Source organism: Capra hircus, chromosome 24, assembly GCF_001704415.2.
Source record: "Capra hircus breed San Clemente chromosome 24, ASM170441v1, whole genome shotgun sequence".
Lineage (NCBI taxonomy): Eukaryota > Metazoa > Chordata > Mammalia > Artiodactyla > Bovidae > Capra > Capra hircus.
The window spans coordinates 46,685,482-46,713,100 of NC_030831.1; the positions used below are offsets into that span (position 1 = coordinate 46,685,482).

The 27,619-nt window shown below is 46.0% G+C and overlaps 1 protein-coding gene across 2 annotated transcripts in view; it reads right to left on the minus strand.

The window, feature by feature from the left end:
* The window catches only part of ST8SIA5 (ST8 alpha-N-acetyl-neuraminide alpha-2,8-sialyltransferase 5), a 69,738-nt gene that overhangs the window by 37,067 nt on the left and 5,052 nt on the right, over positions 1-27,619 (minus strand). Inside the window, exon 2 of one of the 2 annotated variants that reach the window (XM_013974425.2) lies at positions 3,810-3,917. The exons of the other annotated variant lie outside the window; for it this stretch is intronic. Coding sequence (XP_013829879.1) covers positions 3,810-3,917 — 108 coding nt within the window. The remainder of the gene's footprint in view (positions 1-3,809; positions 3,918-27,619) is intronic. 2 annotated transcript variants of the gene reach the window in all.

Consider the following 27,619-nt stretch of genomic DNA (forward strand, 5'->3'; position numbering starts at 1 on the left):
CGGATCCTGGAAGAGGACAAGGGCTGGGGCATGGATCAGGAACCGTCTGAAGCTGAGTGAAGTCTTTTGAGTGGTGACTACAGACCAGGCTGAGAGTTAGCACCTGGGGGACTTCTGCCTCAGCTGCCTTCAGCCCCTAAGATTGGGTGACCTTTCCCTGTGGTGTCCCGAGGCAGTGGGCGCTGCCTGCCCACTTTGGCAGGTGGGCACTATGCCTCCCCTGCCCTCCAGATGGTCACTGGGTTTGCAAGAAGCTGGCCAGGCTGGAGAGGTGAAAGCAGTGAGCTGAGAGGACAAGAGCCCTTCACCCCCCTTCCACTCCCCCATCTTCCCCTTGTCAGAATTGCCATACTCCGTAGTGGGGGTGGTGGTATGGGGTGGGGGGCGGGGCTGAGGGGCGGCTCTCAGTCAGTTATTGCAAAAGTATATCATCTGCCTTCACTGCCTTCTGTTTTTATCCACACACACCCCCCCACCTTCAGTCTCCTTTTTCCTACACTGCCACCCAGATTTTCAGACTCCTGACCACCTACCCAAGAGAGAAAATCCTCTGGTCGTTCTAAACTGTGAATGAGTTTATGATTCCAAAATATTTCCCCTCCCCAGGGATTAATTTTCAAGGATACTGCCAGGAGAAGACAAGGTTTAATCCAAAGGGATAAATCTCTAAGGGAGAATTCAGGGACACTAACGTTGAAGTCTGCATTCTTACCAATAGTCTTTACTTTGTCCTTGCTTATTCATCCTTTATTCGATTAACATTTATTGAGCTGGTGCCATACTGGGTGCTGAAAATTCAAAGAGGGAGAAGCACAATCACTGCCTAGGTGGGGAGATAGAAACACAAACACGCAATCCGAAGATGATGATAACTCTCTTCAAAGACCTTCCTGCTCCATCAAGGCAGCCACTGAAATAGAAGCACTTGCTGATTACCAATTCTTCCTATCTGCTCTCTACAGCAGTTCTCCTTAGATGCCTATTGGACACTTTTAGATCTAGACCTGAAATTAACAAAGCTATATGTCAATGTATATTTTGTAACTCACACACTTGCCAGCTGCACTTCCCCAGCTCCTGTCCAAAGTGAAGACCTGGCCACAGCCTTTATGAGCATCATCTGACCTGGATTTTCTTTGTGGTCCTGTTTGGAGTGTTCCAGACCGATCATGTGGACCTGCTCCTTCTCCTTGTGGCTCCTGGTTGAGTACATAACTTATGAGTCATTGCTTTTTTTTTTTTTTGCCCATCTTTATCCTCTGTTATAAATGGTACATACCTCCTGACCTCCCTTCCAACGGGTGTTAATAATAAATGACTTCCGGGGTACCACACTTCAACCCTCCACACAGCTACAGATAGCAAAATACGGCATGCGCTGAATTATTCAGTAGGCAAAATACCACGAAGCTCATCCCGCATTTCAGGCACGGACAGTTGTCTGCTGGGATGATGCACTTTCACTCAGCAGAGTCCTTTCCCAGTGGCATCAGGTCCTCCCCTAAGTCCGCATCTGCTGCGAGGAGCTGTCCTGTCCATTTTAAAGAAGGCAGAACCTGCTCCCACACCGAGGAAAAGAATCTCCAACACACGGGTCCATTCTAATTACATGAACCATTATTTTCTGCACGTGGGAAAGACATACTGTGTTTTCTCACCTATGTGGGGAGTTTAGAGGTCAATCAGAAATTGGGATCTGAGTTGGCAGTGCCCAAGAAGAACTTGGAATGTGTGGTCATCACATTTATTAAGGAGTTCAGAGGGCTCTTGGTCAAATGGCTCTCCGGAAGGAAACCAACTCAGCTGGTGATGATGTTGAATAAAGGCACCTGATGGAAGCAGTAGTGTGTCTGAACCCGAGGGGCCCAGAGAGACAGGGAGGGGAGGCTGACCTGCGCTGTTGAGAGCAGGAGAGAGGATCAAGGGCAAAGGAGATGAGAGGGAGGAGGAGAGAGGCCGGACACAGGGACTGAGAAAGAAAAAGTGGACCCAGAGAGGGTGGCAGGAGGAAAGAAAGAGCAGAGACTAGGTAGGGTGAGAAAGGCAGAGAAATTAGAGGCGAAATTGCAGGGAAAGAACAAAGAGACAGAAGCTGCTAGCAGTAGGAAAAGTCAGAAACAGAATCTATGCAGTGGTCTCAGCCCCAGCCCAGGACATCTGCCCAGAACAGCCTCCCAAGGGCCTGTCCCGTCTTAGTAGTCGTAGTAGTTTGTCGCTCAGTCGTGTCCGACTCTTTGCAACCCCATGGACTGTAGCCTACCAGGCTCCTCCATGCATGGGATTCTCCAGGCAAGAGTACTGGAGTGGGTTGCCATTTCCTTCTTTTCTAGCCAAACCTGCTCTGTGAACCCTTCAGGGAGTCCTTCCCAGGGAGACAGACACCTGCAGACTTACCCAGACACCCCAGGGCATCTGGGTGGGCGGGTCACACAGCAGAAGCCAATGCTGGAAGCTCAACGTATGGAACAGACAAGTCGGGACTTGTCCTCTCACTGGGTGACAATCCCAGGCGCCAAGTGGCAGGCCAGGGCTCCCACCACAGATATATGTAAAGAACTAGGCTCCTAAAGAGTCCGAATAAGACCCAGATTCTAGGCAATGGCCCATGGCTGCCCCACACCCCAAGGCCTGTCTGTTCACCTCCCCCATCGGCGTCTGACACTGGGGCCACATCTTCTCTTTTTCAAAGCATTGGATAAAACCACGCATATTGAAGCCCCTGAAAAACATGCTACTTCTCTTCTGCAGGGACAGTTTGATGTTGTAGTGTCAAAATTGACAGCAACAAAAACCCAGGCCTCTCCCAGGGAAATTAATCTAATAGTTAGCCTGCACTTGGAAATGCAAAAATTAAGAAACCAAATAACTTAGCCCAGAGAAAACCTTAGTAGGCAGGTTGCAGCCACACCCTCCTTCAAGCAGAAAGAGCATCCCACCTTGTCTGAAAAAATTCCCCGAAATGACCACCCCCACCCTACCCACAATGAGCGTGCTCCACCTGAGAATACTCCATTCTCATTTGTTCTACAAATAGTTCCTTCTCCTGGATATACAGAATGCCCCTCATTACTGATTTTAGCTCCAAACACTACAGCAGATCGAGAAGAAATAACCATGTGATGGTATAAATGTCAGTTCTCAGGATCATATCTTGATGAAAATGGTTCTTCCCCAACCAAGGTCAAGGGCTTCCCAGGTGGCACCAGGGGTAAAGAGACCGTCTGCCAACGCAGGAGACATAAGAGATGTGGGTTCAATCCCTGGTTCGAGAAGATCCTCTGGAGGAGGAAAAGGCAACCCACTCCAGTATTCTTGCCTGGAGAATCCCATGGACAGAGGAGCCTGGTGAGCTACAGTCCATAGGGTCGGACATGTCTGAGCAACTTAGTACAGCCAAGATCAGCCCAGCCAAGGCTGGGCAGAGTAGGGACAGCCTGCTCAGTGGATTTCAGAGGAGCAGGAAACCAATGGTCTTTGCCCACCCTGATGTCACCCTGACACAACCCCAAAATCCTTCCAGGAGGGCTGGAATATTGCCCCCACCTCAAAGGGAGGCTGGAGACCCAGACTCCCACTCCATCGCCCCCCACCCTCATTCCAAGAGAGGGGGCGGCGAGTCCCTGCTTTGCTCTGGCTGGGTCCTGGCCCTCACCCTCCTATCTAAGCAGCCCAGGTCAGATGCCAGGGTGAGCTCTGGGCCATTGCACTGAGACTTCCTCTTCTCTGAGAGCAGCCCAGAGGGGCAGAGGCTGCAAGGTTGCCCCGAGAAGAGCTTCCCCCCACCCTGGTTGTTCACCGGGGGTCTGTACCTGGAACTGGAGTCACTGCCGCTCTGCACTGCCGGGTCGTCCGTGACATTAAAGAGCCCCGTCCAATTGGCCAGCTGGTCGCCACTCTGCCAACCAAACTGGAGGCCTCTGGCAAGAGAACGAGGCAGTCGGTACTGATGCTCATGTGCTGGGTAAGCCCGTCACCGGGGAGCCGCGGTCCAGTGTGTGCCATGTGACACATTGCCTTGACCACGCCTAATGGAGACGAGAGTGCTGTCCATCCAGAAGGATGACCGTAATAAACCAGAGTCCTTTACAGGGTTCTCTGCTGGTCCACATCCGTGCCCTCAGTTCACCTGGATGGGCAGGCCAGGGTTACGCGTCATCATACATGCAGAGACACTGAGGCTTAGTGAGATCAAGGTCACCGAGCTCCTCTACGCCCTGTCTGGTGCACCCTTCAATTCCACCTCTAGCAACTCGCTCCAGCTCCTCAGCTCTTTGCCTTCCTCAGAGGCCAGACACACAGCAAAGCTTTTAATGAAATCTAGTTTTCCAACACATAAGGACAGGCCTCCTGTTTAAGAGATGAACTCAACACACCTGGTTCTCTTCGCTCCCTCCCCCAGTACAGATGGAGGGGAGGCACAGAAGGGGATCAGCGACAACATTCTGGAAGAGCAAAAGCAGATGGGCCACTTGCCTTAGGCCAGAGAGAGGAGCCCTGACTGCTTGTAAGAAGCAAATCTATTCTCTGGACACAGATCTAGAAAGCTTTGGAAGGTGCGGTGCTGGGGCCGCAGAAGGTAAGGGTGCAAAATGGAGTGGCGGGCAGGAAAATCGCTTTAGGTTCATAAGGAACATCAGCTACTACCCACCTCCACGCCCCCAGGGCCCCTGCCTTAAGCCCAAGCAGGCTGGGCCCTCTACCTGCCCCCAAGACAGACAGATGGCAGGAGGCTTGACCCAGAGGAGCTCTGCGCTGCTGGCCTCATGCAGGGAGATACTAGGCTGAAAACAGCTGCACAGACCTGAAAAGAGGCTTACTGTGCATGCCTGGTCCCAGCCACGCTGCCCCAAATCTTTGGCCATGGCTGGGTTTCATGGAGGGAACCTGCCCAGGGCCAAAGAGAAGGCTACAGACCAAAGGGGTGCTGCTGCCCCATCACCAGGGCAGCTCGGTCTGGCGCTGCTGCCATTTGGGGCTGCACAGTGCTTGTTGGGGGGTGTCCTGTGCACCCCTAGTGAGCAGCATCCCTGATTTCTACCCTCTGAGGCCCGCAGCACCTCCTGACCCACCCTCCTGCTGTGATGACCAAAACTGTCTCCAGACATTGCCAAACGTCCCCTGTAGGGAACCCCTGCCCACCACACCGAGCTTCAGTGCACCTCCTAGAGGCTGGCTTTGCCCTCAAATGTGAATATTCAAGTCCCATCAAAGACTCTGGCACGTGGGATAAACTTCACCGTGAAAGTGGAGAATAAAACAAACAAAAATAAAACTCTTAAACCCCTAAAAATAAAGCCCTTTAATAAACAGCCTCTATGCTAAGGGGAACGGGGCAGGGATGGTGGTCAGAGCTGGGCTTTGGTCCACCCGGACCAGCCGCTAATGAGCTGAGTGACCCCAGTGAAGTCTCCAGGTCTCTCTCGGCCTCTGTTGCTATCTTTCAAGTCAGGAGAGCCGTCTCGATGTCTCCAAAGTGCTTGACCAGAAAAGTATCACCAGGCTGAGCTGTGTCCTCGATGGCAAGACAGGTCACCTCCTGCCTGTGAGTCAGCCTGGTTTCCAGCCACACGCTGGGCGGAAGAGGCCCTTGGGGCCCTGTGAGCAGAAGGGCCACACACGTGAGGTGCTCAGTGGATGTTTTGCCGAGTGACTCGGATTCTCTGTCCACGCTCTCCGCCTCCACAGCAGAGCGGAACTGGGGACAGAACAGGCACAACTCGCAGGTCAGAGCCTGAAGCTGCAGCAAGTGCCTTCAGCTCCCAGCGTGTTCAGGGAACAGCAGCAGCATTGCACTTGTTCTGGCTCAAGATCTTTATATTCTTGAACCAGTGAAGTTGCTCAGTCATGGCCAACTCTTTGCCACCCCGTGGACAGTAGCCCACCAGGCTCCTCCATCCATGGAATTTTCCAGGCAACAGTACTGGACTGGGTTGCCATTTCCTTCTCCAGGGGATCGTCCCGACCCAAGGATCAAACCCAGGTCTCCCACATTGCAGGCAGATGCTTTACCGTCTGAGCCACCAAGGAAGCCCAAATATTTCTTTATTTATTTGGCTGTATCAGGTCTTATATGCAACATGTGGGATCTAGTTCCCTGATCAGGGATTGAACCCAGGCCCCCTGCCTTGGGAGCTCAGACTCTTAGCCACTGGACCATCAGACAAGTCCCTTTATATACTTGTCTATCCACAATACAATATTGCATACTTCTATAAACCCATCACATATTTGGGCTTCCATATTGGCTCAGTGGTAAAGAATCTACCTGCCAAGCAGGAGACCCAGGTTCGATCCCTGGGTCGGGAAAATCCTCTGAAGAGGGAAATGGCAACTCACTCTAGTATTCTTGCCTGGGAAATCCCATGGACAGAGGAGCCTGGTGGGCTACAGTCCATGGGGTCACAAAGAGTTGGATATGACTTAGTGACCTAACAACATCATATATACATTTATAAATACACTGTGAGCATCTATAAAATAAACTATTCATTAATCTGTTTATTGATTTGAAGGGGTTACATTTCCTTTCAAAGAGATATTTTGAGGAAATATTATTAGCTATTTCTTAGAAGGAATTTGGATTTGATTTATTAGGAGGGGAAACATTTTGTGAGCACTTCACATATATGCTCTCCATCCCTACAACAGCTTCATGTGGCAAGTCCCATTCTCTGCACTTATAGTTGATGAAATGTGTAGCTCAGAGAGGTTTGGTAACTTGCCCAAGGTCACAAGGCTATCAAGTGGCCATCCTAAATATAGTACCTTCTGACTCTAAAAACCAACCTAAAATCTGTACCAGAATACCTATTGGCCAAGAACACAGTAGTATTTCCACCCGAAATTTTGCAAATTAGCCGATTCACAAGCACATTCAAGCAATTCCCAGCCCAGCAGCCAGCTAGAAAACTCACAGGCTCCTTAGAAAGAGTCCAGCCAGCAAGACTCATGTCCTCCACCAAGTGGGTCAGCCAGTAACACCGCCACTCTCTTGCCCAGACTGGCTGCTGAGACGGGGTGTCCCTTCACAAGACAGTCCCTCCCAGGGTTGCAGAAGTGACAAACTACTAAGAAAACATCAATTACTATATTTCACCAGGAACTGTGACACAGAAGGGCCATTCACTGACAGCTCAGTTAGGAAAGAATCTGCCTGCAATGCAGGTAGACCCCAGTTTGATTCCTGGGTCAGGAAGATTTCTACAGTTTGCTGTGATCTGCACAGTCAAAAGCTTTAGTGTAGTCAGTGAAGCAGACGTAGATGTTTTTCTGGAAATCCCTTGCTTTTCCTATGATTCAGCAGATGTTGCCAATTTGATCTCTGGTTCCTCTGCCTTTTCTAAATCCAGTTTGTACATCTGGAAGTTCTCAATTTATGTACTTCTGAAGCCTAGCTTGAAGTATTTTGAGCATTAATAATATCCCCCCAATATTATGAAGGGTTATTAAAATATATGGATTGGATTAAAAATATATATGCTTCCAGCCATGGCCTCCTCGGGCTCTGCAGGCGGAGACCGGAGTCACTGTCTTTTCTATGTTCCTCAGGTCAGTAGAGCATGGAAGCCAGCTACCTCCAAGTTCATCTCCGGTCTCCGTGTACCCCCACATTCTCTCAGAGCTGCTTCCTAATGACCATGCCAGCAGCCACCTCCTCTGTTCCAGAACCTTCCAAGAATCCCCACTGCCAAAGGACAAGTTCCAAACCCTCAACTCAGGGGCCCTTCCAGCAGCTGCCCTGCAGCTTGACCTGGAGCCCAGGGAAACCTCAGCCTCATGACCCACCAGGGCATTTCAACCCTCAAGCCTTTGCCCTGGATTTCCACTCAATCTCATCCCATCCCCCATTTACCTGACTCCTACCCCAAGTTCAAAGTCCAGCTGAAGAGCCTTCTTCTCCTTGAGCCCCCAGCTCTGTCAGCTGAACTCTCCTCTCTCTCACAACCCCTTCGGCGCCACACATTCTGCCCTGAGTCACTGCTCTGTGCCTGCTGTTTGTGTATAATCCCTACTTGCGGATAGTCCTTTATAGCCCTGAGTGTTCATTGGAAGGACTGATGCTGAAGCTGAAACTCCAATACTTTGGCCACCTGATGCAAAGAACTGACTCATTTGAAAAGACCCTGATGCTGGGAAAGATTGAAGGCGGGGGTTGAAGGGGACGACAGAGGGTGAGATGGCTGGATGGCATCTTGACTCAATGGGCATTAGTTTGGGTAAACTCTGGGAGTTGGTGATGGACAGGGAGGCCTGGAGTGCTGCTGTCCATGGGGTCACAAAGAGTCAGACGCAACTGAGCAACTGAACTGAACTGAACCGCACAGCCATTTATAGAGTTGCCTGTAAACCAGGTGTAAAGTAGTCTTCCCCAAGAGCCCTGAAGCAAGTGGAGTGGGGAAAAGGGGGCTGACTCAGGCAGCTTTAGGTTCTAAAATTCCAGGATCCTTGATGAAAATTAGAGCAGGAGGTTTTCACGTCCCAGGAAAGAGGAAGAAGCAAGGTGTTTGGGGAACGGGGGTGGAGGGCACACTCCAGATGGCTCACTGGGTCCAAACTTCCTGGGGCGGTGGCAGAGCTGTGCACACAGAGGTGTTTCTAACTCTCACGCTAAGAGATGAGTTGTAGGATATACAATTGGAGGACTGTTAGTAGTGGGCACTAGACATGGAGAGGTTGGATTTGAAGGGCCACAGGCCAGGGCGTGGGGTCGGGGGTGAGGGCACTGGAAAAGCAGAGCAGAGGCTGCAGGGCCAGGGCTTGGCCCATGTCCCAGGCAGTGCTCGCCATAGAAACCGCCTTTCCCAGGTGTCAGAAACCGGAGTGGCCAGGCTGTGGGCCTGCCTTTGGTGGGATTTCAGGCAGCAGCAAAAGTTTGATGAGGGAGACATTGCTGGATAAGAAGGCGCTCCCAGAGCCTCTCCATCACCTGTGCCTGCAGCTGTCCTGTTCCTGCCTCCAAAGATTCCTGAATAGAGATGCCCCCAGAGCCTACTCCCTTTTGCAATCATGTGACTCCTGGCATTTTTACCTTCTGAAGCCTCAGTTTCCTCACCTGTCAAAAGGAAGAAATAATCCTCAACCTAAGGATATAAACAGCCCACAAAAGCAGATATGTAAATGCGAACATACATATAAGAGCTTAAATCGAATAGCATAAACTTAAATCTAATAACCTACAGCTTAAATCTAGTAACATACAATTTAAACACATGTCACTCTGTGTTCTCTGCCAGAGAAGACAAGAAAGCAATTAGAGCACCAGCTGAGAAGTCTTACTCTCCACATCCATAGCCTTTTCTTTTTTAATCTTACACATGCATTATCTAGGTAAATTGTGGTGAGGGTTTAACCTCACTAGTAACCACGTGTGAAAGTGAAAGTGTAAGTCACTCAGTCGTGTCCAACTCTGTGTGACCCTATAGACTGTAGCCTACCAGGCTCCCCTGTTCATGAGATTTCCCAGGCAAGGATACTGGAGTGGGTTGCCATTCCCTTCCTCAGGGGATTTTCCTGACCCAGGGATCAAACCCAAGTCTCCTGGACTGCAGGCAGATTCTTTACCGTCTCAGCCACCAGGGAAGCCCCTAATAACCAAAGTACATGCAAATGAAATTAAAGCAATCCTTTTTTATTAACCTATCAAGTTGACAAGATAAATGTAATGTTAATACCTAGGGCTGGTCATTGGTGTCACCCAGGTTTCTGTAAAAGAACTTGGGAAGATGTATCAAAAGGTTTAAGAGTGTTTATACATTCAGTCCCCATGATACTCCTTCTAGAAACTGATCCTTAGGAAATGATCCAAATTTGATCTGATGAAATAAAATTTATATTTTAAGGCAGGACAAGAAATATAAAATTATCTCTCTGTGGTTTGGGCTTTCTCCCTCCCTGATGAGCAGGGTTCATCTGCATTACTGTGCAGACAGAGCTCCTGTAAGATGGGAGTGCCTGCTCAACGGGAAAGATTGTTGTCTTTTTCTTTATTCTGATGCTAGCAATGTAACTTCTCAAAACAAAAGTGCTCTTTCCCAGCTCTGTAGCGGGTCATGCTGACTTGCTGTTCCCTTGGTGTGTGTTCACCTGGACTGTGCACCCTTGGTGAACTTTATGGAAAATATCAGTATGTCGTTCTGATGCAAACTCCTTTGTCTCAAAAATGTGTATGTCTTATGTGAAATAGATGACCAGTCCAAGTCTGTTGCATGAAACGGGGCACTCAAAGCTGGTGCACTGGGACAACCCAGAGGGATGGTTGGGAAGGGAGGTGGGAGGGGGTTTGGGACGGGGGGACACAGGTACATCCATGGGTGAGTCATGTCAGTGTATGGCAAAAACCACCACAACACTGTAAAGTCATTAACCTCCAATTAAAATAAATAAATATTTTTTAAATGCGTATGTCTGTGACTTCGACTCCTAAAAGGTGGAGCAGTTCTCAGAGCTTTCTGAGATTCTGCTTCCCAGGTTATAATCCTCAGTCTGGCTGGAACAAAATTCCCTTTTTCCCTTCTTAACTTGACAGTTAATTGAATTTTCGTTGACAGATCAAAGGGTTTTAAACCAGACAGACAGTTGTCTGGGGTCTTTTATTAATCAGGAAACATCCTAAATACCCAGCACTTGGGGAGAGGCTAAGGAACTACGGTGCTAAATGACATGTGGCCATGTGGGCCCCCCAAATATTGTATCTATGAAGTCATTTTAAATGGTGCAGGGAAATCATTAACTTAAGCCAAAAATTAATAAATAGAATACACATTCGCTATGATCTCATTTCTTTTACAAAAACAGTGCTTAGAGCAACAGCGAGGAGAAAACATTCCCTAAAACGAATATGTCACTGAGTGTGGTATGATGAGGGAACTTCTTCCCCTACTTATTTATACTTTGCTGTCCTTTCCATAAGCTCTAAGATAAACATGTATTATTTTAAGAATCACAGAAACAATGTAGACTCTGAGCAATACAGCGATCACAGATGACTTTGTAGACCTTTGGGGGTACCCAGTAGGTCCTCAGTAAGTAACACTTGGACTTTCTCAAGTGAGAAAAAGCAGGTGCAAAAGCATTCTGGTAACTCTTTTCATGCTGCACGAACAGAAGGGATTGAGGAGAGCTGGTACGGACACAAAAAGGAGAAGCTGGGGAAACCAAGCCAGGGAGGTTTTTTCACGCTGAGGTTGGAGAGAAGGAGCCGCTCCAGAGTTTCATGGCTTTCTTCTGAGTAACTGCTGCCACCCAAGCTCCTCAGCGCCCGGTGACCTGCTGTGGGGGTCACCAGCCTGTGGCCCTTTGTCCTCCCCCAACCCCAGCTGGAGAGCCCAGGGTCCGGTGATGATCAGTGCCTAGGGATCAGCAGCCAGAAGCGGCTGCAGCAGTTGAGTTTTAGCTCAGCTTTTAAGCCCTTCTTAACTATGATCTTGACCAAGAACAGAACCAAATCCACCTCTTTTTCTTGAGTCAACTTGATCTCAAGCTAGTGGGCCCACTAAGAACGTGACGCCTTTACCCCCCAGAGACCCTGTGCTGGCCAGAAGGGCCACTCTCATTCCCTGACATTGACCTCTAAAGTGATGAATAGTCCCATAACACCCTTCCTCTCCCTTAACCAATCATTGTCTTTACTCTCCGTGGGCCATTTCACCTGGGACACACCCTGAACAAAACAACCTATACTTTACGTCCCCACAAAGTGCTTCACTTCCACCACAGAGCAAAGTTCACCAAGGAAGACGGTGAATGAAGTGAGTGAGTGAAGCAAAGGCAGCAGGGACTAGGGGTTATCTCACGCTACACCTGCCCAGGTAGGTGCCCTGAGCCCCAGCCCACTGCTGCCATGTGGGAAGCTGAGCCTTATGTTGCCATTTTGTTCATCCTTCCAAGAGATGCTGGATAGCCAGACTTTAATGTTTAATTTGCCAGTTTTTAAATGCTGTGTAGGCCAAATACTCCCCGCTGTGAGCTACCCACAGCCTGGGGAATCCCCATTAGTGGCCCTGACTTATATCCTCTTGTTTGAAGCTGACCCTAGTCCAAAGAGGCAGACAGGGTGTGTGCCGCCCATCTCAGCTGAGGAAGCTGAGGCAGAACATGGGAAGCTACCGCTCAGCCAGCTGGAGGCAAAGCCAGGCGTGGGAGCCAGAGCGTTGACTCCTTTTCAACCACCACAATGCTGGATCCTGTGCCGGGACTCAGCACCCCTCGGGGTCTTCCATCCTGGGGGCTGGGTCAGCAACAACCCTCAGCCTCTGCCTCCTGTGCAGCAGACACACTCACCATCACCAAAGGCAGCCACGGGGGAGGCCAGGGGTGCAGCTCCTGAGCCCGGCCTGCAGTTGCCCTTGCCCTCCCTCCAGACAAAGCATATATTAGGAATGCAAATGACTGAGCTGCTGTTATGACAAGATAACCTTGAGTCAGCTCTATTTGGGAAAAAAAAGAAGAAAATCATTCACAAAACGTCAGTTCTTAACTTTCGTGGGAGGCTAATCTATTGAATTATTCATGTGCGTTCTCGCTCCTCCATTCCAAAAAGGTAACCTGGCTTTTTCAACCTCTTACTTTAGGGCCATGTGGGTGGTGAGGACTGAAAGCTTCACAGTTCACTGAAGAAAGTGCGAGGCCAACCCAGAGGGCAGTGGGAGGGCCTGCGGGTCTGGGGCGGGCGGGTGAGACCGTGGCTGAGCAGAAGATTCCTCAAGGGCCGGAAGCCCACGATGTCTCCAGTGCGGGTTCTTCACATCCCCCTCTACACGGACAGAGGGCCTCAGGAAGACTGCTTCTTGGAGCTCCTTGGGAGGCTGGATCCAGACTTCCAGAAGCTTCCAGGGAGCAGTGACTGGACTGCCTGAGGTGGGGGTTGGCCTGGGGAGCCCCACAACTTTCGTTCCACACAAGCCTCCAGGATCCCCACACGACCCTTTGAGGGCAGAGGGAAGGCACCTCAACAGACTAAAAAGACTAGATTCCCCACCAGCCGATGGATACGGTTCAGTCTATTTTTTTTTAATTAAAGGAAAAGTGAGGAAATGAGCCATTTCTTTCACACCAAGCTTGTCAAATAAAATACATAACCACTCTTCTGTTATGAATCAGCAAAGTACTTACGTTGTGCCTCACAGCTGACAGGATATCTTCCCTTTATCTATTCATGCTATTTTTATTTCATATAAATGTATACATATCAAATATTTATTTTATTGTTCTACATTTGTTGAACAGTCATGCCTGGCTGGGGTTCAACAGTGAAGAAAATAGCAAGGTCTTGCCCTGGCAACACTTCATTTCGACTACAGTGAGACAGATAATCTAACAGGCAACACAACACGTAATGTGTCAGATGGTGAAAAGTGCTGTGGAAAAAATAAAGGCTGGCAAGAGAGAAAAGGAGTTGGGGGTGAGGGGCTGCTCCACGGAGAGTGGTCTCCTCCCGGAGAAGGTGACATCTCAGCAGGGTAGGAAGTGATAAGGGAACAGGTGGATCCCGGAGAAGAGTGGTCCAGAAAAGGCCTGGCACCTGCAGGGGCCTGAGGCATGAGTCCCATGGCTTGTTCTGGCGCTGGCCGGGAGTCCAGGGCAGGCAGCCGGTGATACAGTTCACCTTTCCGTGGCCCCTCAAAGTCATCTACAAGGGAGGTGACCAGGGTTCTCTTCTGAGCAAACACCGTGGGTGGGCCCCCAGGATTCTAGGGGTTTGGCCCTCCTGGGGCACACAGCGTGCCCTCTCCCACCTCTCACAGTCCTCTGCCATCCCCAGGCCTACAGGAAGAGCTGCGGCGGGTAGTCAGGAAGACCCCCTCAGAGAAGGTGTGGACCCTTCCCAGCCAGCTCAGAGCGGAAGCGCCTGCCAGCTGGGAAGCCTTTGCAGGAGGATGAATGGGCATAATTACCAGGTTCCACGTACTTCCTCGCCTGGTCTCCATCCTGACTCACTAGTGACTCACATTATTTCCCTGATGGTAACTTTCACCCTGAATGAGAAGAACCTCAGGGGAAAAGAGAAGTGGGTTCATCCCCCAGTTGCCTGTGGAGGCCTTTCATTGGGGGCAACAGAAAGGATGGTGCAGGTGGCAGCCTGCTGGGGACAAGGGCGGGGGTTGCTCCCTCAGCAACCCCCCCACACTCTCCACCTCCAGGTGGGAAGAGAGAAAGCTAGTGGAGCAAGCCGCGGACACTGCAGTGAGTGGGGGTCTGCAGACAGACGGCAGAGGGCTGGCCTCCTTGAAAGGCCCCTGGTGCCCACGAGCCTCCCGGATGCCGGGAACGTTCATGGTTCTGCAGAGGCCCCTGGCTAAGGAGTGGCCCAGCGGAGTCCAGGTTCTCCCAGGGCTCAGGTGGGGACAGAAGAGGGTGCGCATGGGGGCACTAGCCAGGGGAGGGTCCAGAGAAGGAACCAGAGTAACTCCAGGTACAACTCGGTGGCCACCTCACACCCCCATCAAGCCTTGCATCACAGAGAAGCTGGGCTCCCCCAGTCAACCTCCAGTCTGCTCCCTGGCCTGGCCTTCCAGACCTCCACTCTCAGCCCCAGATCCACAAGAGTGGGCACCTAAGGCCATCCAAAAATCTCACACCTCTTCCAACTACTCTTTGCTAAATATTTGCTCAATGTTTATTCCACAGTGGGGGCCACCTTTAGGAGGACCATGGGGTCCACAGGGGGCGCACACACCAGCCTTGCAATTTCCTCCAGCGCTCAGACTGCAGGCAGAGCACCACGGCCTGCAGAGTGGAGACCCTTTCCCTCCTCAGACAGCAGGGGAGTGATGTGGATATGGAGGAAGGCCCCCTCACTCATCCTAGCATTCATTCCAACCACTCTGTCAAGAGCTCCCACTAGTTCTGCTTTCTCCATCCTAGGACAGGCCCAGAGTCTATGCGAGCAAGTGCCTCCTAGGTTAGTGCCCCCCTACACTGTTCCCCAAACCTCTGGAACCCAGTCCAGCTAAACGCCGATCAAGTCATGCCTTCCCCGGCCTTGGCTCCTGTTAGGTCCTTTGACTGTTATGGGTTGAATTGTGTGCCCTCCCCCCATACCAAAAAAATCAGATACTGAAGTCCAATCCCAGGGTGACCTTATTTGGAAACAGGGTTGTTGCAGATGTAATTAGTTAAATTATGATGAGGTCATGTGGGGACTTCCCTGGTGGTCCAGTGGTTAAGAACTGGGGACGTCCCTTGGGGTCCAGTGGGTAAGACTCTCCACTCCCAATGCAGGGGGCCTGGGTTCCATTCCTTGTCAGGCTGCTAGATCCCACATGTCATAACTAAGAGTTCACATGCCATCATGAAAGATCCTTCTGCAAGGAAGACTGAAGATCCTGTGTGCCACAGCTAAGCCCTGGCGCAGCCAAATAAGTAAATAACGAAAAAATTTAAAAAGATGAGGTCACACTGGAGTATGATGGACCCCTAATCCAGGATGACTGGTGTTTTTATAAAAAAGGGACACAGACATGTATGCAGGGAGAAAACCCTGTTAAGATGAAGGCAGAGGTCTACAAGCCAGAGTGTCGAAAACTACCCCCAAACCACCAGAAGCTAGGGGGCGGTGGGAGCAGGTTCTCCTTCATGGCCCTCAGACCCTACCGAGGCCTTGATCTCAGACTTCAGCCACCATAACCGTGTGACAATTACATTCCGTTGTGTGAGCCCCCAGACTGTGGTATGGTTCACATTGGTGGGTCCCACACCCACGGTTGGTTGAAGCCGTGAATGTGAAACCCCAGGGAACAGAGGGCTGACTCTAAGGACCCTAAGCATCTGTGGATTTTGTTCTTCTTTTCCCCTCCCAATAGCCCCAGCCCTCTCTACGCACAGCACCCCACACACACCTCCAGCTTACCTGCCTCACGTCCATCCCCCCACAGTCCGGAGCCTTGGCAGGACTTGTGGGCCCCTTCCAGAGGGACTGGCAAAGCCTGGCCAGTGACCAGTGTCATCAGGGTAGGAAGAGAGAAGAGTACCTTGGCCACCCACTCATACTACATAAGACTAAACTGGGACCAGAGAGGCTGTTGATCTCACAGAACCAGAAAACAAAGAGAAATGTAGACGCCTTCAGTGACTCCCATCACCTGCTCCTCCCGACTCAACACCACAGCCTGTCCCCCAGAGTTATCCTAAATCCAGTCTCTGAAACCCACAAGTTCTCAGAGCCCACCTCGGGCCCCACCTGGCCGCTCACCACCCTGATTGCTGTCTCCTCTGAAATCTACAAGATTTATAGTCTATGCCACACAACGACTAATGTATTTATACACAATCTTACCTATTTTTCATGCTTGTCTCTTTCAATGTTCTGTAAGTTCTTTAAGGACATGTAACATAGTTGATTCTTTAGTAACCTAACCTTTCCACCAGCATAAAGCTGAATGTTTACTGGACGTTCATTGATTATTGGGGGAAAAGTTGGAGATTCCCTTTGCATGCATCATTCATTCAGCAATTAATGTCAGGCTCTATGCCAGATCCTGTGAATTCAGAAATGAATGAAATATCTCTTTCAAGGGTCTTACAAACTGTGCGAACCTATACAAGTTACTCATCCTTTCTGTGTATTAAATGAGGAGGACTGTATCTGTTTAACAGGACTAATGTGAGGATTGAATGAGATAATCCTTCTTTAGGATTATCTGCTTAGGTTAGAGCCTGGCTCATGAGCCCTTAATGAATGCTAATAATTCATATTATTGCCCGATGAATCCATCGCCTGTAGTGTATGTATGTGGAGGGGGTTCCCACACATCGAGTGAAGAGCTAAATGACAGAATTACTGGATGAGAGGTTATTAGATGAGAAGTGAATGAGCCTGAATAAGTCAGAGAGAAAAAACCTCTAAGAGGTGAAATTTGCCTGGCAAGCACAAATATCAAAAGGAAAAAAAGTAGAGAGAGATGATCAAGAGCAAGCTGTGAGAGGGCAGCACTGTGCCCCTGAGAGACGCAGGGCAAAGGACAGGAAGTGCCCTAACACCCAGCAGCTTGTGCAGGCTGGGCACAGAGAGCCCAGGGCCAGGGCACAAGATCCAGGAGCCCCCACCCTCTAGCTGGGGCAAGTGCAGAGTCGACACCAGAGAGGGAGTTCCATCAACTTTGTCCCCTGGGTGCCCTGCTTGCCTGCCCCCAGTCCCAGCCCTACAGCAGGAGCCGCATCAAAACTTGCTCTGATCAGCAAGACCACAGCTGTTCTGCCAGCAAAGCACAGACCAAGGGTGGTGGTCAGCTCAGCCCCTTCCCCATCCCGAGGGTACCCTCCAGCTCCACTCCGTCCCCACGAGGTACTCTCCCCCTCCAGAAGCACCCCAGGTAGATCCTCCAGTCCTGTCATCCTCACCTCTTGGGGGTCATGCCTGTTTCTTCAGCGAACAAGGCTTTGTCCCTTGAGAAATCTATATGCAGGTCAGGAAGCAACAGTTAGAACTGGACATGGAACAACAGACTGGTTCCAAATAGGAAAAGGAGTACGTCAAAGCTGTATATTGTCACCCTGCTTATTTAACTTATATGCAGAGTACATCATGAGAAATGCTGGGCTGGAAGAAGCACAAGCTGGAATCAAGATTGCCAGGAGAAATATTAATAACCTCAGATATGCAGATGACACCACCCTGATGGCAGAAAGTGAAGAGGAACTAAAAAGCCTCTTGATGAAAGTGAAAGAGGAGAGTGAAAATGTTGGCTTAAAGCTCAACATTCAGAAAACGAAGATCATGGCATCTGGTCCCATCACTTCATGGCAAATAGATGGGGAAACAGTGGAAATAGTGTCAGACTTTATTTTTTTTGGCTCCAAAATCACTGCAGATGGTGACTACAGCCATGAAATTAAAAGACGCTTACTCCTTGGAAGGAAAGTTATGACCAACCTAGATAGTATATTCAAAAGCAGAGACATTACTTTGCCAACAAAGGTCCGTCTAGTCAAGGCTATGGTTTTTCCTGTGGTCATGTATGGATGTGAGAGTTGGACTGTGAAGAAAGCTAAGCGCTGAAGAACTGATGCTTTTGAACTGTGGTGCTGGAGAAAACTCTTAAGAGTCCCTTGGACTGCAAGGAGATCCAGCCAGTCCATCCTAAAGGAGATCAGTCCTGGATATTCTCTGGAAGGAATGATGCTAAAGCTAAAACTCCAATACTTCGGCTACCTTATGCGAAGAGTTGACTCATTGGAAAAGACTCTGATGCTGGGAGGGATTGGGGTCAGGAGGAGAAGGGGACGATAGAGGATGAGATGGCTGGATGGCATCACGGACTTGATGGACATGAGTCTGAGTGAACTCTGGGAGTTGGTGATGGACAGGGAAGCCTGGCGTACTGCAGTTTATGGGGACGCAAAGAGTCGGACATGACTGACCGACTGAACTGAACTGAACTGAGGGGAAGTGTGGGATCAGTGGTAAGAGCCTTTGAATGCACACTTGAGATACAGCATGAAGTCAGGCTGTACTTTTCCTTGACCCAGTTTCATATTCTCAAATATCAGGCTGCACAAGCCATATGCAGGCAGCGCAGATCTGTACCCTTGAGATGCAGGAAAGAGGAAGGCTGGAGGAAAGAGTACGGAAGAGTCCTGTCTACACCAGGCAGGATAAGGCAGGCCCAGTCTAGGGTCCTGCCTGCTGTGCTCTCAGATAGAAGGCAACAGGGCAGCTCTGGGCAGACTGTGCTGAGTACAGCTAGCACAGGTGCTACGAATTCAGAGCAGGGGCACACACTGTGGACTGAGAACAGAAGGAGAAGCAGGATTGGAACTGGCAGAGATAACTGGGAGGGCACAGCAGATAGGGAAAAGCTGGTAAAGTTGCAGAGTCAGGACAGATGTGATGTGTGAAAGACCCTTAGCTGGCAGGAGCAACGGTCTCCTTTAAGAGTCAGGTGATCCCCTACTCTCTTTCAGCTGATCCTTTTGGGACCTGCAGGGCAGATTGTTCTGTCTATGCTATACTGGGCAACTCTGTTCTTTGAAAAAAAAAAAACGAGTGGGGCTTCAGGCACAGGTTGATCATGGGGGTGAGACTTTTGTTTGGAGAGGACATAGGGGATGGAGATATTCGAGGGTTTCTATTTCTGGCAAAATGGCATGCTGAAAACCCCTCTGTGGCACGTCCCCCTTCAGGAATGAAGAATTTCCTCCTGACCTGCTGGGGTACGGAGAGCTGACAGCCCCCAACTCTCAGTTTCCTCTGGGAATCATCCCATATAAGGAGAGCCAACTTGGCCAAGACCACACTCTCTTCCAGAAGCATCTGCATCCAGTGACTAAAAATTCAACCTAGAGCCTGGAGAATCCCAGTGACGGGGGAGCCTGGTGGGCTGCCGTCTATGGGGTCACACAGAGTTGGACACGACTGAAGTGATTCAGCAGCAGCAGCAGCAGCAGCAGCAGCAGCAGAGGTGCAAAGGCCCAGCCTCCTTACCTTGAGGAAGCCTCAACTCAGGGAACACTCCGCGGCTCCACCTCCGGGGGAGAAGGCCATGGCCTTCTCTGGGACTTCACTGCAGCTCAGTCTCTCCTTCTGCTCAATCTTTGTCCTTCTTCCTTCTTTAGGTGTTGATCCCAAGAACACATCTTAATAAACATCCTGCATTCAAATCTCTGGCAAAGAGTTTTCTTTCCAGGGACCCCAATCTGCAACATCTCCCACTACAAAATGCTAAAATACACCTAATATATATACGGTGGTGGAGGCTTAGTCACTAAGTCGTGTCTGACTCTTGCAACCCCATGGACGCAAGAGCCCACCAGGCTCCTCTGTCTGTGGGATTCTCCAGGCAAGAATACTGGAGTGGGTTGCCATTTCCTTCTGCAGGGGATCTTCCCAACCCAGGAATCGAACCCAGGTCTCCTACATTGCAGGCAGATTCTTTACCAACTGAGCTACGAGGGAAGTCCCTATATATACAATATATATATTACATATATTATTATTATATTATAATATATTTATATTTTTATAATATAATTATATAATATTATAATACAATTATAATATATAATATATAAATATATTATATTAAATTATATATAAATTATAAATGTATAAATATATTTATATTTAAATATTCAAATATTTAAATATAAATATTTAATATAAATATAAATATTTATATAATATAATATTTAAATATTAAATATATTTTATAATATAATTATATTTATTTTTATATGTAAATTATAAATATATAAAAATACATTTATATTTAAATATTTTAAAAATATTATATATAAATATAAATATAAATTAAATATATATTAAATTATAAATATAATATTAATATATTATAATATATTAATATTATATATAATGTATTATGTTTATATTATATTATATATTATAATCTAATCTAATATAATATAATATGTATTTATATATAATATATATATTCACAGTATGTATAAAACTCCTTAAATGGATGAATGATCTGGCAAGGAAAGAAGCCATAGATGAGCTCTAAAAACAGCAGCAGTCTTGGCAGCATCGGTCAATCCCCATGATCCATGCTTCCCTTGCAACAGCAACAGGGGCTACCCAAGATAAAGATTCTTCTTAGAAACCTCCTCCTTCACCCAAGAAAATACAAACAATTCAAAATCAAGGTAGGAAAAAAAAGTAAAGCAGAATACATAAAAAACCCAAAATATAATGGAAGAAATAATATTCTAACATCCTATACTATTTATCAGTAATCACAATCAATGTAGACACACTATACTTCCCAAGTAAAAGATAGAGGTTGTCAAACTAAAAACTGTAGCTATATGCTGGTTATACAGACATGGAATGAAAGACATGGAAATGTTGGGGAAAAAAAGGATAAAGAGACATATGACAAGCAAATACTAGCCAAATGAAAACTGCCTCACTATATTCATTTTAGACAACATCAAATTGAAGGGTCAAAACATTACTAAAAACAAAGAAACTCCCTACATTTTAATAAAAGATTCAGTTCACTAGAAAGACAATAGGTCTAAACTAGTATGCATCCAATAACATCACTTCAAAATGTTTAACGTAAAGCCTGGTAAGTTGATAAAGAGAAACTAATAAATCCACTATCATGGAGGAAATTTTCAATACATATCTTTTAGAAATCGACAGAACAAGTGAACCAAAAAACTAAAAACAAACAAAACCAGTGAGGATACAGAAGACTAAAAAATTAAAAACTACTTGATTGAAAAGATATGTAAGGATACTGTACCTAGCAATGTGAGAATCACATTTTTTTCAGGAACACAAATAATATTTATGAAAATCAACCACATACTAGACCACAAAGAAAATCTCAACAAATTTCAAGGAATCCACTTTATAAACATCACATCACAATTCATTTGGGTTAAAAATTCAAAAAAGTAGGTAAAGAAAGAATCTGAAACTTTTAAAACACTTCTAAATTTACGAGCAGGAAAGAATCTAGTCACGTCTGACTCTTTGCGATCGCCATGGACTATACAGTCCATGGAATTCTCCAGGCCAGAATATTGGAGTGAGTATATTTCCCTTCTCCAGGGGATCTTCCCAACCCAGGGATCGAACCCAGGTCTTCCGCACTGCAGGAGGATTCTTTACCAGCTAAGCCACCAGGGAAGCCCAGAAATACTGGAGTGAGTAGCTTATCCCTTCTCCAAACTTTACGAGCAAATATAAATAAATCATGAGAGAAATTAGAAAATATTTGGAATTCAAGATAATTAAAATACTTCAAGGTAACAAAAAGGAGCTGTATGACTATGAACAAATTACTTAACTTCACTGTGCCCCAGTTACCTCATCTATAAAATGAGAGCAGTAATTGTATCTATTATTTGTTGTTAGAATTCAGTGCGGTAACATATAAAGTGCTTGGACTGGTATGTGACACATTGTAAATCTAAGACAGTTCTGAGTTGTTGTCATCATCATCATCCCAAATCATAGAAATTTATGATTAATAACTCTAGAGAGTTATTTAGAGGAAATTTTATAACCTAAAAAGTTTACCTTGGAAAATACTTAAGACTGAAAGGGGCATTTCAGATGGTAAAGAATCTGCCTGCTATGAGGGAGACCCAAGTTTGACTGACTGAAAATTACAAAGATGAGCATCCAAGTTAAGAAGCTAGAAAAATAATATGAGAATAAAACCAAAGCAAAAAATATTAATGAATTCAATAGGAAAGTTATAAGAGAAAAATCAACAAAGCCCCAAATCAGTCATTTAATAAAGTTCATTTAAAAATAGAAAAAAGACACAATGTTAGGAATAGAAAAGGAACCAAAACCTGAGATGTAAAAGAATATTATGAACTTTGTGCAAATAAATCTGAACATTTTTGAAAATTTTCTGGAAAAATATAATTTACCAATAAGTGAATGAAGAAATATAAAAACCTGAATAGCCTTGAACCATTAAAGAGACAAAATTGGTGATTTAGAGTCTTCCCACAAGGAAAATATTAGGTGCTGATGGCTGTACAGGTGAATTCTACCAAGCTTTCAGAAAACAGATATCAAACTTGCATAAACCATTCCAGAAAATAGATAAAGAGGAAGCATTCCCAACTCATTTGACATGACTGGTTTTAAAACTAGACAAAGAAAACATTTTAAAAATTGCATGCCAGTATCATTCAAGAACATGAGATTCAACATCTTAAATAAAATATTAGTCAACAAAATCTCACATTGTATGAAACAAATAATGTACCACAAACAAGCTGTGTTTGTCTCTAAAATTCTAGTTTAACATCTATTAACACAATGAAATCCCATGGACAGAGGAGCTTGGCAGGCTACAGTCCATGGGGTCGCAAAAGAGTTGGATATGACTTGGCAATTAAACAACAACAGCCACATCAAAAAAGTAAAGTAGGGACTTCTCTGGTGGTCTAGGGGCCAAGACTCTGTGCTTCCAATGCAGGGAACCGAAATTCAATCCCTGTTCAGGGAACTAGATCCAACATGCAACAGCTAAGAATTCTCATGCTGCAACTAAAGATCCTGCATGCTGCAGCTAGGATGGGGTGCAGTCATATAAATAAAGAAATCAAAGCATTTTTTTTTAAAGAGTAAAGGAGAAAAAGTCCAATAGATGTAGAAAAAGACACTGATTAAAATTAATATTCAAACACAACAAAACCTTTTAGCATGTTCCATAAGGGAACCTTCTTTTCCTTACTAGAGGATACAAAACGAACAAAAAACTACGACAACAATCAAAACAAAATAAAACTAAGTAGATAGACGCAGTGGTGACACTTTACTATTATTCCTCTTAAAAGCAGGATTAATGACACCACATACAAATATTAATTCAAAATGGCTCTAAGACCTCAGAGTAAGGGAGTGAAGTCGCTCAGTCGTGTCTGACTCTTTGTGACCCCATGGACTATAGCCTACCAGGCTCCTCTGTCCACGGAATTTTCCAAGCAATAGTACTGGAGTGGATTGCCATTCCCTTCTCCAGGGGATCTTCCCGACCCAGGGATTGAACCCAGGTCTCCCGCATTGTAGACAGACACTTTAATGTCTGAGCCACCAGGGAAGTCTCAAAGTAAGGGAAAAAACTATTAAAAAAAAAACAAAACCCTCTTAGAAGAAACCATAGGGGTAAATCTTTGTGACGCTTGATATTGGAAATAGGCCATGGTTTCTAGGATATGACACCTAAGACACAAGCAACCAATGAAAAAAGTAGGTGAATTGAAATTCATCAGAATTAAAACATTCATACTGTAAAGGACATTATCAAGAAAGTAAAAGAGAACCCATAAAATGAGTGAAATGGTTTTCAAATCATATACCCGACAAGGGAATTATATTTGGAATCTACAAAGAACACTTACAACCCAATAATGAAAAGACAAATCATCCCATTTAAAAATGGGCAAAGAATCTGAATAGACATTTCTCCAAAGAATACATACAGCTAATAATAAGCACAGGAAAGAATGCTCCAGATCCGCAGCCATCATGAAAACACAAAATCAAACTCATAATGAAAGGCCACTTCAAAACCACTAAGATGACTATGATCAAAAAGATAATAACAAGTGTTTCCAAGAATGTGGTGAAACTGGACTCCTCATACCCTGCTGGAAGGAGTGTAAAATGGTGTCACTATTTCAGAAAACAGTCTGACAATTCTTCAAATGATGAAACATAGAGTTACCATCATGTGACCTAACAATTCCACTTGTCACCACGTTGTGTGTTGTGTGTGTGGACTCAGTCTTGCCCGACACTCTGTGACCTTCTGGACTGTAGCCACCAAGCTCCTCTGTCTGTGGAATTTTTTAAGCAAAAATATGGAGTGGGTTGCCATATGACTCAGCAATTCCACTTGTATACCCGAGAGAAATGAAAACACACATCCACAGAAACACATGTACAGCCATGGTACAATGCTCATGGCAGCCTTACTCATAATAGCAAAAATGTGAAAAGAACCTAAATTCCATCTTTAATGGATAAACAAAATATAGTATATCTGTAAGTTAAATGTTATTCATCAATAAACAAATGAAGTATTGATTTGGGATTGCCATATACACACTGTTTTATATTTAAAATAGATAACCAATAAGGACCTATTGTATAGCATAGGGAACTCTGCTCAATATTTCGTAATAACCTTGATGGGAAAAGAACTTGAAAAAAGGATAAATACATGTATATGTACAATTGAATACTTTGCTATATACCTGAAACTAACACAACATCGGTAGTCAACTCTACTCCAATATAAAATAAAAATTAAAAAAAGAAATGAAGTACTGATATATGCTACAACGCAGATGAATGTTGAAAATATGCTTAGTGAAAGATGTCAGATACACAAGACCACACACTGTATGTTTCCATTTACATGAAATGTCCAGGATAGACAAATCTAAAGAGACAGATTAGTGTATTTATCCATTTCTAGAGCTGGGAGGTATAGGAGTACTACGGGGTGATGGCTAAGAGGTACAGTGTTTCTTTGGGGGTTTAAGGAAAATGTTCTAAAATTGATTGGCATGAGGGATGCATAACTGTTCAAACATACTAAAAGCCATTTAATTGTACACTTCAAATGGATAAATTTTATGAATTCATAGATGGGTGGATTTTATGACTATATTTCAATAATGCTACTCTTTAAAAATAAATTATAAGAAAAAAAAATCAGGATTAAAGCCAGGATATTCACTGACATGCTTTCAAAGGTTCTAGCCAGCACAGTAAGATAAGTAAATTAAAGTAAAAGGGTTGTAATGAAAGAAGAAAATGTCTACATAGAGATCCCAGAAGACTCTACAGATAAATTACTATCATTATGTGTTGATTATTATTACTATCCTCAAGCTTGCTGTTTTATAAAAACAATATACATTGAAATCACATTAATTTCTTTATGCTAGCTACAAATGGACAGAAAATATTATTTTTAAAAGATTTTTTTACAGTAGCATTAAAAACTATGCAGCTAGAGAAAAATCTAACAAAAATGTTCACATTCTTTACGGAGAATGATAAAGCTCCTGAGAGACACTGAAGGAGGGCATTAAGACCCATGTCTACCTGGTCCTCCTCTGAGACTAAGTATAAACTGCAGGTTGCCACCAGATCACACAGTGTCCTTTCTACCTTAAAAAAAAAAAAAAACAGTAATTGCTCTTCCGTTACCCCTCTGTTAAAACGTAAGTAACTGAAGTCTTTAACACTCCAGTATGCAGAGTACATCATGAGAAATGCTGGGCTGGAGGAAGCACAAGCTGGAATCAAGATTGCCGGGAGAAATATCAATAATCTCGGATATGCAGATGACACCACCCTTAGGGCAGAAAGTGAAGAAAAACTAAACAGCCTCTTGATGAAAGTGAAAGAGGAGAGTGAAAAAGTTGGCTTCAAACTCAACATTCAGAAAACAAAGATCATGGCATCTGGTCCCATCACTTCATGGCAGATAGATGGGGAAACAGTGGAAACAGTGGTTGACTATTTTTCTGGGCTCCAAAATCACTGCAGATGGTGACTGCAGCCATGATATTAAAAGATGCTTACTCCTTGGAAGGAAAGTTATGACCAACCTAGACAGCATATTAAAAAGCAGAGACATTACTTTGTCAACAAAGGTTCGTCTAGTCAAGGCTATGGTTTTTCCTGTAGTCATGTATGGATGGAAGAGTTGTACTGTGAAGAAAGCTGAGCACTGAAGAATTGATGCTTTTGAACTGTAGTGCTGGAGAAGACTCCTGAGAGTCCCTTGGACTGCGAGGAGAATCCAACCAGTCCATCCTAAAGGAGATCAGTCCTGGGTGTTCTTTGGAAGGACTGATGTTGAAGCTGAAACTTCAATACTTTGGCCACCTGATGAGAAGAAATGACTCATTTGAAGAGACTCTGATGCTGGGAAAGATTAAGGGCAGGAGGAGAAGGGGATGACAGAGGATGAGATGATTGGATGGCATCACCAACTCAATGGACATGGGTTTGGGTGAACTCTGGGAGTTGGTGATGGATATACCCACTCCAGTGTTCTTGCCTGGAGAATCCCAGGGACGGCGGAGCCTGGTGGGCTGCCGTCTATGGGGTCGCACAGTAGGACATGACTGAAGCGACTTAGCAGCAGCAGGGAGGCCTGGCGTGCTGCGGTTCAAGGGGTCGCAAAGAGTTCAGTTCAGAGCGACTGAACTGAACTGAACACTCCAGTGATATGAATTTATGTGAAGATTTTTGCACTAACAAAGGGGATTTGGAGCAGTGGAGAGTTTAAATGTAGAGATGCTTTCCACAGCCCCAGGAGCCTGGCGGGCTACAGTCCATTGGGTCTCAAACAGTTGGACACGACTCAGCAAGTAGGCACAGCATAGCACATTCTAGAAAATGGGTAAACTTTATGAATTTATAGATCAGTAGATCCTGTGAATACATAATGTTTCCAGTATTCACACCCAAACCGCCCTTGCCCTGTTGCCAAAACTGCATAGGCCCTTTCGCACAGATCCCTCTGCAGTGTGCGTCACGGTTGCCCACTCCCAGCCAGGTATCATTTTGCCTAGATTCCCCCCGCACCTCCGTCTCCTCACTCTCCTCCACCCCCACCTCTCTGCAGCCTCAGCTCCCACGCCAGCTCTCCTTTCTCCAGCCCTTCTGTGCAGGCAAGCCCTTGGGACTCTCCTCTGTGCCCCTGCCCATCGCCATCTTTCACTCTGCTCTCCCCTAGGTAAGATGTCATCCAATTCCATCACACAGGCCAGTGTTTTTCTAATTGAGGGTTTCAACCAATAGATTAAAAAATCAATGCAGCAGTATGCCCCAGAATTATTTTTTTATTGTGGTAAAATAAATGTAAAATTTACCATTTTAACCATTTTCATTGTACAGTTGAGTGATACTCAGCACAACCACAGGTGTTGTGCAGCCATCATCAGTGTCTGGCTCCCAAACTTCATCTTCCCAAACTGAAACTCTGTACCCATTAAACACTTATTTCTTATTCCTCCATCCTGAAGTTGCCCCTGGCAACCAACCATTCTGCTTTCTGTCTCTATAGAACTCATATAAGTGGAACCATATAATATAGTCCTTTTATGATTGGCTTATAGCACTTGGTATACTGTCTTCCAGGTCTGTCCATAGTGTAGT